This window comes from Plecotus auritus, assembly GCF_963455305.1.
Source record: "Plecotus auritus genome assembly, chromosome: 7".
NCBI lineage: Eukaryota > Metazoa > Chordata > Mammalia > Chiroptera > Vespertilionidae > Plecotus > Plecotus auritus.
In genome coordinates, this window is record NC_137774.1 from 140,514,456 (window position 1) to 140,530,006 (window position 15,551).

Here is a 15,551-nt window from a genome sequence, read left to right on the forward strand (position 1 = left end):
ACTCTTAGGATTTACTCAATAACTTTCATACCTATCATACAGTAGTGTTTACTGCAGTCATCATGTCCTACATTACATCCCTAATATTTGCTCACCTTATAACTGGAAATTTGTACCTTTGACACCTTCCCAATTCCCCCTTCCTCAACTCCCCACATCTGGTCTGATCTTTTCTATGAGTTTGGTGTTTGTTTGTTTTTTAAATTCTACGTATAAGTGAGATTATATAATATTTGTCTTTTACTTCACTTAGCATAATGCCCTCAAGGTCCATCCATGTTGTTTACAAATGGCAGGATTTCCTTCTATATTGCTAAATAATATTTCATTATATATATACTAGAGGCCCGGTGCACGAAATTTGTGAACTCGGCGGGTGGGGGAGTCCCCCAGCTTGGCCTGTGCCCTCTCACAGAGCGGAAGCCCCGTGATTGATAGCACCAAAGAGGTAGGCCACTCCCACCCATTCAGGGTTCCTTGATGGGTTGCCCCAAAGAGGTAGGCCCGGGCCAGGGGTCCCTCCTGCGCACCACGCAGAGCTGCAGGACACCCAGCCTCACTATGTGGAGCTGTGGGACCCGCGTCCACACCGTGCATGCAGCATCAAGCCCCTGCTCACCCGCGCACACACAGCCCCGCCCACTGGTACACACCCACTGCACACGCAGCCTCCTGGTGATCGCTCGTTGCAGCGTGAGGGCATCATGGCATGAGGGCATGATGATCACATAGGCTTTTATTAATAGGATATAAATATACATATATATATATATGTATATATATATATATATATATATATAGAGAGAGAGAGAGAGAGAGAGAGAGAGAGAGAGAGAGAGAGAGAGAGGTAATTTGCAAATTAGGCCAGGACTCCATAACAGGTCACAACCAGACAGGAGGAGGTTGCGCACGCAGGTGAGGCCTGGAGCAGAGATGAGACAGAGGCAGGGGGTCCAGTGCTGCGAGGCCCAGGGCTCACAGCAGCTGTGGGCTTAGGCAGCTGCGAGGCCCAGGGCTCAGGCAGCCCTGGTGGCTGCGAGGTCCATGGCTCATGGCAGCCATGGGCTCAGGCAGCCATGAGCCCCGGTGGGTGCGAGGCTTGGCCCCGGTGGCTGCGAGGCTTGGGGCTCAGGCAGCCATAAGCCCTGGAGGCTGCAAGGCTTGGGGCTCAGGCAGCCCTGAACCCTGGTGACTGCGAGACTTGGGGCTCAGGAAGCCATGGGCTAAGGCAGCTGTGGGCTCAGGCAGCAGCGAGGCCCAGGGCTCAGGCCTTGCAGCCCCTGTGGCTGGCAGTGGCAGCAGCAGCAGCAGGATGATGTGGGCAGCGCCTCCCCTGATCAGCCCAGTCGCCTCTCACAGAGGGGGTCCAGTCTGTGGCTTAGGCCCGCTCCACTTGGGGAGTGGGCCTAAGCCGTCAGTAGGACATTCCCTGAGGGCTCCAGGACTGTGAGAGGGAGCAGGCCAGGCTGAGAGCCCACCCCTCCAGTGCACGAATTTTCATGTACTGGGCCTCTAGTTTATGTGTGTGTGTGTGTGTGTGTGTGTGTGTGTCCTATCTAATAAAAGAGTAATATGCAAATTGACTGTCACACCAAGACACAAGATGGCTGCCCCCATGTGGACACAAGATGGCCACCACAAGATGGCCAACACAAGATGGCCTGCAGGGGAGGGCAGTTGTGAGAGGTTAGGGGTGACCAGGCCAGCAGAGGAGGGCAGTTGGGCATGACCAGGCCAGCAGAGGAGGGCAGTTAGAAGGGACCAGGCCTGCAGGAGAGGGCAGTTGTGGGCAATCAGGCCAGCAGGGAGGGCAGTTAGGGGTGACTGGGCCAGCAGAGGAGGGCAGTTCGGGGAGACCAGGCCAGCGGGGGAGGGCAGTTGGGGGTGATCAAGATGGCAGGGGAGCAGTTAGGCATTGATCAGGCTGGCAGGGGAGTGGTTAGGGGGTGATCAGGCGGGCAGTTGGGAGCCAGCAGTTCAAGAGTTTAAGAGAGATGTTCAACTGCCAATTTAGGCCCTATCCCAGATTTGAGAGGGTGCAGCCTGGGCTGACGGACAACACCCCCGCCCCCACAGTGCATGAATTTAATGCAATGGGCCTCTAATCCTTTATATTTCTGTAGTATCAGTTATTTATCTTTCATTTCTGATTTTATTTATTTGAGTACTCTCTCTATTCTTCATGGTGAGTAGCTAAAGTTTGTCTATTTTGTTTATTATTTTAAAGGACTAGCTCTTAGTTTCTTTGAATATTTCTATAATCTTTTTAGTTTCTGTTTTGCATATTTCTGCTCTAAGCTTTGTTATTTCCTCCTTTCTACTAATTTTGGGCTTCATTTGTACTTTGGTAGTTCTTTGAGTTATAAAGTTAAGTTGTCTGAGACATTTATTCTTTCTTGAGGTAGTAATTTTCATTATGAACTAGCCTCTTATAACTACTTTTGCTGCATCCCATTAATCTATACTAATAAAAGGGTAATATGCAAATTGGTCAGGACACCCTCACAGAAACGACTGAACATCAGGCTGCATGGGGTGACCAGGCAGCAGGGGGAGAAGTGAGGGGTGACCAGGCCAGCAGAGGGGGGCAGTAAGGGGTGACCAGGTCAGGAGGGGGTGCAGTTAGGAGTGACCAGGCTGGTGGGGGGGGGGCGCAGTTGGGGGCGAGCAGGCTGGCAGGCAGAGGTGGTTATAGATGATCAGGCTGGCAAGGGGAGCAGTTAGGGGCGATTAGGCAGGCAGGCAGGTGAGCAGTTAGGAGCCAGTGGTCCTGGATTGTGAGAAGGATGTCCGACAGGCAGTCAGACATCCCCCAAGGGGGTCCCGGATTGGAGAGGGTGCAGGCTGGGCTGAGCCCCTTACCACCCCCCCCCCCATGCATGAATTTCATGCACCGGGCCTCTAGTTTTGGTATAATACATTTCAATTTGTCTCAAGGAATTTTTTAATTTCTCCTTTAATTCACTGATTTGTTCAGTAGCACATTGGTTAATCTCTACACATCAGTAGAATTTCTAGTTTTCATGTAATTAATGTCTAGTTTCATACCTTTGTGGTTAGAAAAGATGCTTGATATCATTTCAATACTCTTAAATTTATTAAGATGTTTTTGTGGCCTTATATGATCTATCTTAGAAAATGTTCCATGTGTACTTGGGAAGAATGTGTAATTTTGTTATTATTTAATGGAATGTTCTGTAAATATCTTAAGTTTATCTAGTATAACTGATGTTTCTTTATTGATTTTTCTTTCTGGATGATCTATTCGTTGATATATGTGGGATATTAAAGTCTCCTACTATTATTATTGTATTGCTGTCTATTTCTTCTTTTAGGTCTATTAATATTGCTTCATATATTTATGTGCTTCTGTGTTGGGTGCACATTTACAAATGTTATATCTTCCTGTTGGATTGATTTCTTTATCATTATGTAATGCTCTCCTTTGTCTCTTACCACAGTCTTTGTTTTAATGTCTATATTGTTTGATGTAAGCTTTCTTTTGGTTTCCATTTGTATAAAATGTCTTTTTACATCCCTTTACTTTCAGTCTGTGTGTGTTCTTTTATCTAATTTTATTAATCAATGCCTCACCAATAAATTCAATAAAAAATTAAAGTGAGTCTCTTGTAGTTAGCATATCCTATATAATAAAAGCCTAGGTACTGCAATGCCCTCGTGTGACATCATCACAAGATGGCTGCCACAAGATGGCCACCACAAGATGGCCACCACAAGATGGCCACCACAAGATAGCCAGCAGCGAAGGGCAGTTGTGGATAACCAGGCCGGCAGGGGAGGGCAGTTGGGGGTGACCGGGCCTGAGGGGAGGGAGGGCAGTTGGGGGAAAACAGGCTTGCAGGGGAGGGCAGTTAGGGGCGACCAGGCCAGCAGGGGAGGGCAGTTGGGGGCAATTGGGCTGGCAGGCAAGGGCAGTTGGGGGTGATCGGGCTGGCAAGGGTGCAGTTAGGCATCAATAAGGCTGGCTGGAGAGTGGTTAGGGGCAATCAGGCTGGCAGGCAGGTGAGCGGTTAGGAGGCAGCAGTCCCGGATTATAAGAGGGATGTCTGACTGTGGGTAGGCCCAATCCCTCTGGGATCAGGCTTAAACCAGCAGTCGGACATCCCCCAAGGGGTCCCAGATTGAAGAGCGTGCAGGCCAACCTGAGGGACACTTCCCCCCCACCCCCCCGTCCCTGACCCGTGCACAAATTTCATGCACTGGGCCTCTTGTAGATGCATATTTATTTTAAAAAAGCCATTCAGCCACTTGTGTCTTTTGATTGAAAATTTTAGTCTATTTAAAGTAATTATTGTTAGGTATGTGCTTATTGCCATCTTGTTAGTAATTTTTTGGTTGTTTTTATATGTCCTTTGCTCTTGCTCTGTTTCTTTAAGGTTTGATGACTTTCTTTTGTTATATGCTTATATTTCTTTCTCTTTTGAGTACTTACTATAGGATTTTGCTTTGTGGTTACCATGAGGCTTACATATAACAACTTACATCTATAGCAGTCTATTTTACATTGACTACAATTTAAGTGTTCTTTTCTCTTGCTGCTTTTAAAATTTTTTGTTTTTGACTTTTGACAGTTTACTTAGAGTATGACCTGATGTTATCCTATTTGGGTTCAACCTATTTGGTGTTCTTTGGGCCTCTTGGATCTGGATATCTGCTTCTCTCCCCAAGTTTGGGAAATTTTCAGCCATTATTGCTTTAAATATACTTTTTTATCCTTTTCCTCATCTCCTTCTGGAATTACCATACTGACTGCTGCTTCTTTTCATTGTGTCCTCTTTTCATTCTTTTCCATTCTTTTTAGTTCTCTGACTGGTCATTTTCAAAGGTCTCATCTACCAGCTATCTTATTCTTTCTTTTGAATCGTTGAGTCTGCTTTTGAAGCTGTCTGTGGACTTCTTCATTTCAGTTATATTTTTCAGCTCTAGACTTTCTAGGTTATTTTTATAGTTTCTATTTCTTTGTGGAGCTTCTCGATTTGTTCATGCATTGTTTTCCTAATTTAATTTAGTTGCCTGTGTGTTTTTGTAGTTCACTAAATTTCTTTAAGATAATTATTCTGAATTCTCTGACAGTTCTTAGCTCTCCATTTCTTCAGTGTCAGTTATTAAAGCTTTATTAGTTTCCTTTGGCGGTGTCATATTTACCCGATTTTTTCATGATCTTTGGTTCCTATGTTAATATCTGTGTATTTGAGTAAGTGGTCTCCTCTTCCAGACTTTGCGGTTTCCCTTTGGCAGAGACAGTTTTTCCCCAATCACTTCAGTTTGGGTTTCTGGACTTATCTGTTGGTAAGGTCGTTGGGCAGGTGGGGCCTGCTATAAGGGCCTATTTTGGGTGAGGCAACTGTTTGAGCTCTGAAGTTGGTGGTAGGGGGTGTGTGCCACTGTCTCAGAATAGCTGGATAGGACTGCTGCCTTGGTTCCCTGTACAAGTGAGGCTGTAGAATGGACTACACAGTTACCTGGATTCTCTTGTCAGGCTTACTAGACAGCCAGGACTGGTTCCTATACTCAGAAGTAGGTGGGGCTATGAAGTAGCTTCCCTGCCCTGGTTGTAGTCCAAGGACTGCACGGCTCATTGTTTGGAGGCCTGAATTAGGCAAGAGTGTGTACTGAACGTCCTGGTCAGGTGAGGCCACCAGTTTTGCTCTGAAGACAGGAAAAGCCATGCTCTCTGTCCAAGTTCCACTGTAAGCAGGGCTGTTGGATGCACTACACAGCTTCCCATTGCTCTGGTAAGGTTCCTAGTCGGGCAGGCTATATTCAGCAATAAGAGGGCCATGAATTAGTTTCCCTGACAGGCACAGTGGGAGAAGTAGCTCCAAGGCCGCTCAGGTTCTTTGTTTGTAGTTTTGACTCAAGCTGATCTGTGCCCCAAATTCCCAGGCTATACCGGGCCACTGCTCTGAGAGCAGTCAGCTCTGCCCGCCTGCCTCTTGGCTCAAGCATTGCTTGGTTGCAAAGCTTCCAGGTGTTTTCACCAGCCCTTCCTGTCAGATGGGGTTGGGGGCCACACACCACACTACAGTGGGTGGAGCTGTGGCTCAGCTCTTCTGCCTGGGTGTGGCAGACCTAGCCAGCAAAATTCCTCAATTAGGACTCAAATCAGACAGACCTGTACCCTGCCAAGGACCCTGGTCAGAATGCACCACTGACGTAGTTTTGCAGATTAGCAAAGCTGCTGGTTGGGCTCTGCAGGTAGGAGGGTAGTCTGCCAAGATCTGGGTGCTGGTTGTTGGAAGGCCCTCTCCTCTTCCCTGTCAAAATCAGAGGCCCAGCCGAAACCGGTTTGGCTCAGTGGATAGAGTGTCGGCTTGCGGACTGAAGGGTCCCGGGTTCGATTCTGGTCAAGGGCATGTACCTTGGTTGCGGGCACATCCCCTGTGGGAGGTGTGCAGGAGGCAGCTGATCGATGTTTCTCTCTCATTGATGTTTCTAGCTCTCTATCCCTCTCCCTTCCTCTCTGTAAAATATCAATAAAATATATTTTTAAAAAAATTATATTTAAAAAAAAAAATCAGAGGCCCAATAGTTGAGCCCTGCAGAGTCCCCTGTGGGGCAAGACCAGTGTAGGGGTTCCCAAGAAGTCCACAATGCTGGGGGTGGGGGCTAGAGGTCACCTCTGAGTTCTCTTTTTCCACTGAGGAGACATAGGCTCAGGGAAGGGTCTGGATGTAGCTCTTACCCTTGTAGAGCAGTCTCTCTTGGTCTCTGTGATGCAGGGGATGCTTCAGCCTCACTCCTGAGCTCTAGGATTCTCTCAGTGGTGTCTTGCCCATGAATAGTTGCTAGTCGTTCCTCTGAGGGAGAGCAACGTCAGGAATGACTTATGTCACTATCTTGGTGACGTGTCTTGTCAATGATAGCCTGACAGCCATTCTAGCAGGTGTGAGGTGACACCTCATTGTGGTTTTGATTTGCATTTCTCTGATGATTAGTGATATTGAGCACACTTTTGTGTACCTATTGGCCATTTGTATAGCTTCTTTGGAAAAATGTCTATTTAAGTCCTCTGCTCATTTTTTTTCCTACCCTGTCTTCTAATTCACTGATCTGATCCTGCGCTTCCCCTAACCTGCTGTTCAGGACTAGGTTTGGCTCTTTGGGAATGGGCACAGGTGTTTGGGACTAGGTTTGGCTGTTAGGGGCTAGGCTCCATCTTTGGAGACAGGCCTGGGCTCTTTGGGACCAGGTGTGGCTTTTCAGGAATGGGCACAGCTGTTCAGGACTAGGTTCAGCTCCTGGGGACTAGGCTCCAACGTTCGGGATGGGCCTCAGCTGTTCGTCTTCTACTCATTTTTAAGTTGGATTATTTGCGGGGTTTTGTTTTGGCTATTGAGTTGTATGAGTTCTTTATATATTTTGGATATTAATTTCTTATCAGATATATGGTTTGCAAATATATTTTCCTAGTCTCTAAGTTGCCTTTTCATTCCACTGGTTATTTATTTTTTGCTGTGCAGGAGCTTTCTAGTTTGACATAGTCCCGCTTATTTGTTATTTTGTGCTTTAGGTGTCATGTCCCAAGAAATCTGTTTGAAGACCCATATCAAATAGCTTTTTTCCTATGTTTTCTTCTAGTAGTTTCATGGTTTCAGATCTTACAGTTAAGTCTTTATAGGAATCTTACTTTTGGACTTTTTAAAGGACAACTTCAGAAAAAAGTTTTTTAATGGGCTGACACAGGATCAGATCTTACCATTGTATACTTACATGCCTCTCATTGTGTACTAGAGGATTTGCAGGCTACATTCTCTGACCCAGTGCCCTGTGCTTTAGTTAGATGGGCAAAGTGTCATTTCCAAGCATATGCCCCTCCACATTATCAAGAACTTGGTTGCCCATTATGATACAGCTGAAGTGTAGCTTTAAGGCATCTGCACAATAAGTGGGCTCTCATCCTGCTAATGCTTTCTTGGGCATCATCACTGGCAACACAAAGGGCCAATACTCAATCAACGGCAGTGGTCTGTAGTCACCAGTCACATTGTGGGTTATAACTGTGGTCAAATTGCAAATGGAGAACTGGAGGGAGGGGGAAACATTCTCATTCAGTGTGCTCCGTTACAATGTACACTCTAGAAGCAGTCCTGGAGACTGACTGTCTAGATTCATAACCTTATTTCACAGATATGGAGGCCCAGACAAGTAAACTGAGTTCATCATGTTTCCGCAGCTGGTTAAAGACAGAACTAAGACCAGCCTGAGCCTCCTAAGCTGTAAACCAGTCTATTTCCTTCCTGTAGAGAGTCTACACTATGAGCATCCTAATATATAAAAAGCCAGGGGCCGTCATGACTGAAACGACCAGATGGATGACTGAACAGCAGACTGCGTGGGGCGACCAGGCTGGCAGGGGGGTTAGTGAGGGACAACCAGACGACTGAACAGCAGGCTGTGTGGGGCGACCAGGCTGGCAGGGGGGTTAGTGAGGGACAACCAGACGACTGAACAGCAGGCTGTGTGGGGCGACCAGGCTGGCAGGGGGGACAGTTGGGGGCAACCAGGCTGGCAGGGGGGGCAGTAAGGGGCAACCAGGCCAATGGGGGGGGTAGTTGGGGGTGACCAGGCAGGCGGGGGGGGGTAGTTGGGGGTGACCAGGAAGACAGGGGGGATAGTTGGGGGCAACCAGTCTGGCAGGCGGGGCAGTAAGGGGCAACCAGGCTAGTGGGGGGCGTAGTTTGGGGTGACCAGGCTGGCAGAGGGGGGCAGTTGGGGTGACCAGGCCTGCAGGGGGGGCAGTAGGGGGCAACCAGGCTGGCGAGGGGGCAGTTAGGGGTGACCAGGCAGGCAGGGGGGGCAGTTGGGGGCAACCAGGCTGGCAGGGGGGCAGTAAGGTGCAACCAGGCTGGTGGGGGGGGGTAGTTGGGGGCGACCAGGCCAGCAGGGGGGGCAGTGGGAGCAACTAGGCTGGCAGGGGGGCAGTAGGGGGAGACCAGGCCAGTGGGGGGGGGGCAGTTAGGGGCAACCAGACCAGTGGGGGGGCAGTTGAGGGCGACCAGGCTGGCAGGCAGGTGAGCAGTTAGGAGCCAGCGGTCCTGGATTGTGAGAAAGATATCCAACTGCCAGTGTAGGCCGGATCCCCAGGATCCAGCCTACACTGGCAGTTGGACATCCCCTGAGGGGTCCCGGATTGGAGAGCGTGCAGGCTGGGATGAGGTTCCCCCCTCCCCCCGTGCACGAATTTCATGCACTGGGCCTCTAGTAAATTATATAAAGCATATTTATATCACTCATTGATGTACTATTTCAACAATCAGGTGACCTTAAGTAGTCAGTCTCAAACTTGAGTGTGCATTAAAATCACATGGAGAGCTTGTTGAAACAGATTTGCTGGGTCCTGATTGGAGAGTTAGTAGGCCAGGGTTGGGGCCCTGGAATTTTCACTTCTACCAGGCAAATCATCAATGAATGATATAAATATGCTTTATATAATGTATGCTCCTAGTGTAGACTCTCTACAGGAGAGAAATAGACTGGTTTACAGTTTAGGAGGCTCAGAAGCCAGAGGCTTTGACTGAGAGCCCAGAGTGAGGCTGCTCAGACCCCAGAGAGGGGCTGCCTGAGGAGCAGGAGCCACGCGGGAGACGCACTCCCTGGCAGCCAGAGGGAAAAGACCCCGGGAACACAGTTATCTGGGGCACAGAACAAAGCAGGGGACTGACTCTGAGTTACCGCCATACCGAGAAGCAGGACTAATTACCTAAGTGCCCCTCAGCTACATGGATGTCTTCATCGCCAGGGCTCTTAGGAAAAGTCAGCACCACATATATACAGGATGTTCCCCCAAAATGTATACATACACTTTGAATAATTATTAAGGCAGTGCTTATTAAGATACATTTCATTATCAAAATCGAGCTATCAGCTGTTAAAGTGTGTATACTGTACAAAGCGGCATTCATTGTCATAAATTCACTTAGCAAGGAAAGTGACATAGGCGTTATTTCAGAATCAGAATACTTTATATCTGTATTGACTAGATGCCACAATGCGAAACCTGAATCTGTTGTGTGCTTGGCTCCGTCTGCAACTCCATGTCACACTCTGCATGCTGCTCAGTGCCTCATGCTGCCCCTGTGAGACAGACACACCAACTCCTCAACAAACCATAGTTTGTAGAGAGCAATTCTGAAGGTTTGGAGGTGGATAGTGGAGGGATTGAGGGACGATGGGCATTCTATTTTCTTATAGCAAGAACATGCCTTGAAATAACATCACCTATAGGTTATGTCATCATTAAGGACATAGTATAATTATGTAAACAACACTAAGCAATCATTCATGTGACCGCTTTTCATGGCCTTCCTTACCACTTCACAAAAGTGAGACAGTAGGATGAAAGGGGGTGGGAGGGAGACTATAGAGACAGCAACTTTCATTAACCAAAAGAGGAAGAGAGGGGTTTCAGAAATATTTCTTAGGCAATAATTGAAATTTCAAACCATCACATAAGTTTCAAAACAATCTTTATTCTGTTTGAGGACCTAATACAATGCATTACAGCAACTTAAAACAACAAGACATAGCTCCATTAAATCTATAGCTTGAACCAAGTGTCAAGGAGGCACACTCCCCCCGCCCCCAACCCAGGTTGCCTTGTAAAGGCAAAATTACAACAGACCATCACATCCTCCCTCTCGTCAAAAGACCAACTTCATTTGAACATTGTCATATAAACAGATTTGTAAAAACATCGAACAGACCGTAGCTTTAAAAAATACACACATATAAATGATTTTTTGTTTTTGTCTTTTTAATAGCAGCATCCTGGGTAGCTAATGCTATCTCATGGTGACAAGTTTAATGTTAAGTTAGATAGTGTTTCCAATGCTGTTCCCGCCCCACTCGCACTAGTATTTTATATAACTAGATGTTTAAAAAATAAGAATTTGGCATTTTGGAACTTTGTCTCATGTGAGGCATTGTGCTTTTAAACTGCCCCTTTCTTAAGTGACCCTGAACTCAGATTTCAGGGTCTGCTTTCCAGCTGACTTGGATACCATGCATAGCAAAAGCACAGTTGTTAAAACCAGCAGAATTTTTCTCCCAGTAAGGGACATCAGTAGGACTTCCCAAACACATTACTAGTTCATAACCAGCTACATGACAAAGCAATAGGTTCCCTACAGTGACAGCTCACATACACACATTTTGACTTGACACATTGAAAACAAGGATTTCTCAATTGAGTCATCCAGACCAGCTTCCCAAAAGGAGTTAACTTTTAAACACAGAAAGAAAAAAAAAAAAAGCCAAAGAATTATGAACTTCTCACTTCACTTGCAAACAATTTTCACCTTTGTAAGACAAAACAAAGCAAAATCACAGGGAAAAAACCACCCATACACATATACAAGAACTGTACTAGACATTTGCTTGTTTGCACTTGAACTCGACTGTGGATCTGTTTTGGCTGAAAGGTGTACTGAAAACACAGTCCATGCACATATACATATATACATATATCAAGGGCCATGAAGTTGTCAGATGTTGCAAACACATGCTTTTTGCCTTTTCGCACGGTTATAGTATTTCTCGTGTCTAATGTCCGGTCCCAGGGCTCCCACCTCTATAGCCCCGTCATAGCCTCTCTGAAGCCTAGCTCCTGGCTTTATTTTCAGGATGCTCTCTTGGGTGGGGGAAATCAATGCACGGCTAAGAAAATGTCTCAGAGCACCTCCACTGTATCCATTCATACTCGTGAGCCACTGAGACGATGCTGTTGGATGACTGTCTGAAGGAACCCAGAGAGCCCTGCTGGTCAAACATCTGGAAGGACAGAGGTGGTGGGCATGCTACACACAGTCAAGAAGGCACCTGGCAGAGGGGTGACATCACAGGTGTGCAACTCACTGTGATATGGAGAAATCCTGCCTTTGCAGTGCAAAGAACATCTATTGTTTGTGCTTGTGAGATGCAAAAATAAGGCAGATGCCTAATACCATGTCATCTTGAAAATGTTGAAGCAAAAACACTAACAAAACTCTTAATGAAACATTCCATTTCAGATCTTGTATTTTAGGAAATGAAAATTATTTATACTTAATAGCATACATGGATGTGCTACCAAAACAAAACAAAACAAGAACAAAACCACGCTTGTTTACAAGCTACTATTAACTAATTGTTAAACTTCTGTGAGACATGGAAGGATAGTTTTAAGCCAGACACTCACAGACTCAAACCAGGAGAATCGTCAGTTGTCTGGAGATGAGAGGGAGGTGGTCAGATCGGTACAGTCAAGTCTCAGGCTGACAGTCTGGCTATAAGACTGACTATTGCTCTTGATATGAGTAGCTTCATGAAAAAAGGACAAAAAAAAAAAATACATTCTACAGTTGATTAAGTCAGCCGCTAGACAGATCCTTTCTAAAGAACTTTTAAAGGAACAATATTAAGAAAACCAAACCCCTTTACCCCAATATTTGAAGAAAAGAGAAATAAAGGTATGAAATTGTAAGATTCCATCTTAATCTACCAGCGTAGTTGACTATGGTTATAATTATCCTTTATTCCTCCCAATACATGCACAATTTCCACTGAACAGAAAGGCTTTTTGCATAAGTGAATCAGGGAGACCTCTCACTCATGCCCTAAATTGCAATGACTCTAACACCCCTTCCTTTTCCCCACAGTGAAGTATAACACATGCAATTATTTGGATGAATGAGAAGGACTGTTATTATGATTCCTGAAATGGCCATGACTTTAACGAGCTCCACACAGCCCAGAGCAGTAGCAGTTACCACCATGCCTCTTTGCTTTACGGTCTAATGTGAATGGGAAGCTAGGAAAATAACAAACAGCCAGATAAAAATCTTTTCTCAAATCATGCTTTCTCAAAAATGAATGTTTGTGGGTTGTAGCGGTAGTCTAATGTTAAAAAGAGATATTTTCTAAGTGTAGCAATTTAACCTTGAAATCAGTGTTCCGAACGAGGGTCAGAACTAGAACATCTGACCAGCCTCACTGTTAAGAGTCGTAGCAGATTTGTAATTGTCATAATTGGTAATAACTAGCAGATGAGAGTGGGAAAGACTGAAGTATAAGCAACTTCTCTCTGCAGTTACCTACTTTTTCTCTAATCATGAGAAAGAGAAAGTGCATTCCACCACCAACCCCCACCTGTACAACCTTTTGCTATATCCCTCCTCCCCAGATTCAAGAAGTTCACAATTCTTTATGAAACAAACATTGCCAGGTACCGTATTTTAAGAGTTTTGAAACAACATTGTCGAACTCCGCGATACTTTTGTCATATTCATATATCTTTCTCTTTTTTATTGAATAAAGCAGCTTTGAAGCTTATCAGGCACTGCCCAACAAAACATTTAGTCCAAAAAATCTGTTAGGAACTTTTTAACCTTGGGCTAATAGCCAAGTACTCTGTACAAGAAAAACTGTAAAATATTTCATAGTTTTAATTCTGAAGCCTTTTTTAAAAACTGGCATCCTGTACATTTCTTCTTAAAAAAAAAAAAAAAGAATAAACAAAATGAATATTAACACAAAAATCAGGAACAACAGTATTTTCAAGCAACAAAAATTGGGGCAGGGGAAGCTTATTTTGAATGTACATTTAAAACTGAGATAACAACTTAATGAAAATTAGGAATTGCATAGCGCTGTGAATTTAGCCTTCAGCAAAACAACACAGAAGCTATTTGGTATTGATACAAATCCATCTATTTGATAGTTAGTCATCCAATATTATGTACATATTTTATATACTAAATGTCATTTGAAGTCCTGTTTTCCAAGTTCCATTTTTCCATTGGTGGGTTTTGTTTTTTGTTGAAAAGTTTAAACAAAACGCTTTCTGGCACTTTGCTGCAACAGAATTTCCTCTGAATACATGTGAGCTGACGTTCTCCCCAAGTGTCCCTTGTGAGTGGAAGTGCCTTTCTGCTACATATCATTCATTTGTTAGGAAATGAAATAATCCACAGTGCGAAGTGTCTGGGTCCACCGTGCACAGCAACACCAGGCTAAACCAGGCTGGACCGAGCGTTCCCGGGCCAGGGCTCCACAGCCCCGTGCATCCTCGGTCTCCAAGGTCCCAACTTTGAGCTGGTAAAGCTTCAGAAAGCATTAACGAGCACCATGGTGAAGGCCTCTTTGTCCCTGCACGCAGAGATTTTTGCATTTATTTTTCTCTGTGTTGTGGTGGCTTTAAATTAAACCAAAAAAAAAAAAAAAAAAAAAAAAGGAAAGGAAAGGAAGGATAAGCACTCCAGATTAGCAACGTCTGGTCATCGCACAGTGCTGGCTGCATGTCTTCCCCTACTGCTTTCTTTTTGTCGAAAGCTCCAGTCCCATCTGAAGACGTGGTCTCCGCAGCTCAATTCACAGGTCAGGCTGGAGAGGAGCCCTGTGCTTCCCAGAGGCCTCAGGGTGGTTGAACATCAGGAGGAGGACTGGAGGGCACGCTTCATCGCCTCTGCTGTGCATATACCGGGTAGGCTAGTGTGACGTTGAGGGAGTCGTTGTGCTGCACGAGGGAGGTGTGTTGGTAATGTAGCACCAGTTCTTTGAGGGAGCTGTACAGGTTATAGGGCTCGGCAAAGCCATAGCCGGTTGCCGTTTTGTTTATGACACAATGCTTTACCTCGCCGTCCACCCTAGAGAGGAGAGAGAACAAATGCATTGTGACCTTGACCAGGACAAACCGTGACGCTGCTAGGCGTTAACAAAATCATCATCAAAAAGTACACTTGACACAGGCCAGGCCCCACGTGGGCAACAGTCCCAGGTGAACTGCCAGACTCGTGGCTCTGCCAGCTACTTACTGGCTGAGTGGCTTGGGTACGGAACCCAGCTTCACCGAGCCGCTGTATTTTCATCTTTAAAATGGTAGAAGAGGAACATGATAGTAATATGTGTCACCGGGTGGCTTTGAGAAATGAGATGATGTGCATGATGTGTTTGGTAGAACGCCTGGAATGCAGTGAGCACGCAACAAGTGGGAGCTGCTGACCATCAGCGCCGCTGTGTGACCAGAGGTGTGACTAGTTATTAATAGGATCCCTTCTCTCAGGCTGGCTTTCAAGTGTCTACATGTCTCTCCATCTTGGCACTTACTCAGAGCTCTTCTCATGCCTCCTTCCTATAGGACTTCTCTGTAAATGAGAGAGCTTGCAGAGTAGGATGTGCTTTTAGAGCACGCATGTCAAACTCTAACACGGGCCAAATAAACAAGGCATGCAGCCCGCGGTCCACGAGTTTGACATGCTTGTTTTAGAGCCTCGCACTCTGAAATGACGCCAGGGACCCAAAAGACTCACTGTCCATTCAAAGTGCTCCCTAGACTATTAAGAGATCAACAGAAAGAAAATATGCCAGGTCTTCTGGGTGTAATTACCTCAAGGACAGTTCCTGATGGGGACTTTTCACCTGTGTGTGGTGCTCTTAGGTGAGTTACCTTTGACTCTATACTAGCCGAGGCAAACATTGCCATTTACGTTTTTAAAAAAGACTGAAAGTAGTTCCTGAATTGGTACCCAAGCAAAGCAGGTTTCTTTCTACTA

The 15,551-nt window shown here is 45.7% G+C and overlaps 1 protein-coding gene across 5 annotated transcripts in view; it reads right to left on the reverse strand.

The window, feature by feature from the left end:
- Positions 1-12,515: 12,515 nt before the first annotated feature.
- PIK3R1 (phosphoinositide-3-kinase regulatory subunit 1) overlaps positions 12,516-15,551 on the reverse strand; it is an 83,856-nt gene continuing 80,820 nt past the window's right edge. For all 5 annotated transcript variants that reach the window (XM_080677149.1, XM_080677148.1, XM_080677150.1 and 2 more), the window contains one exon: positions 12,516-14,645. In XM_080677149.1, the coding sequence (XP_080533275.1) occupies positions 14,456-14,645 (190 nt within the window). In that variant the 3' untranslated portion in view covers positions 12,516-14,455. The remainder of the gene's footprint in view (positions 14,646-15,551) is intronic.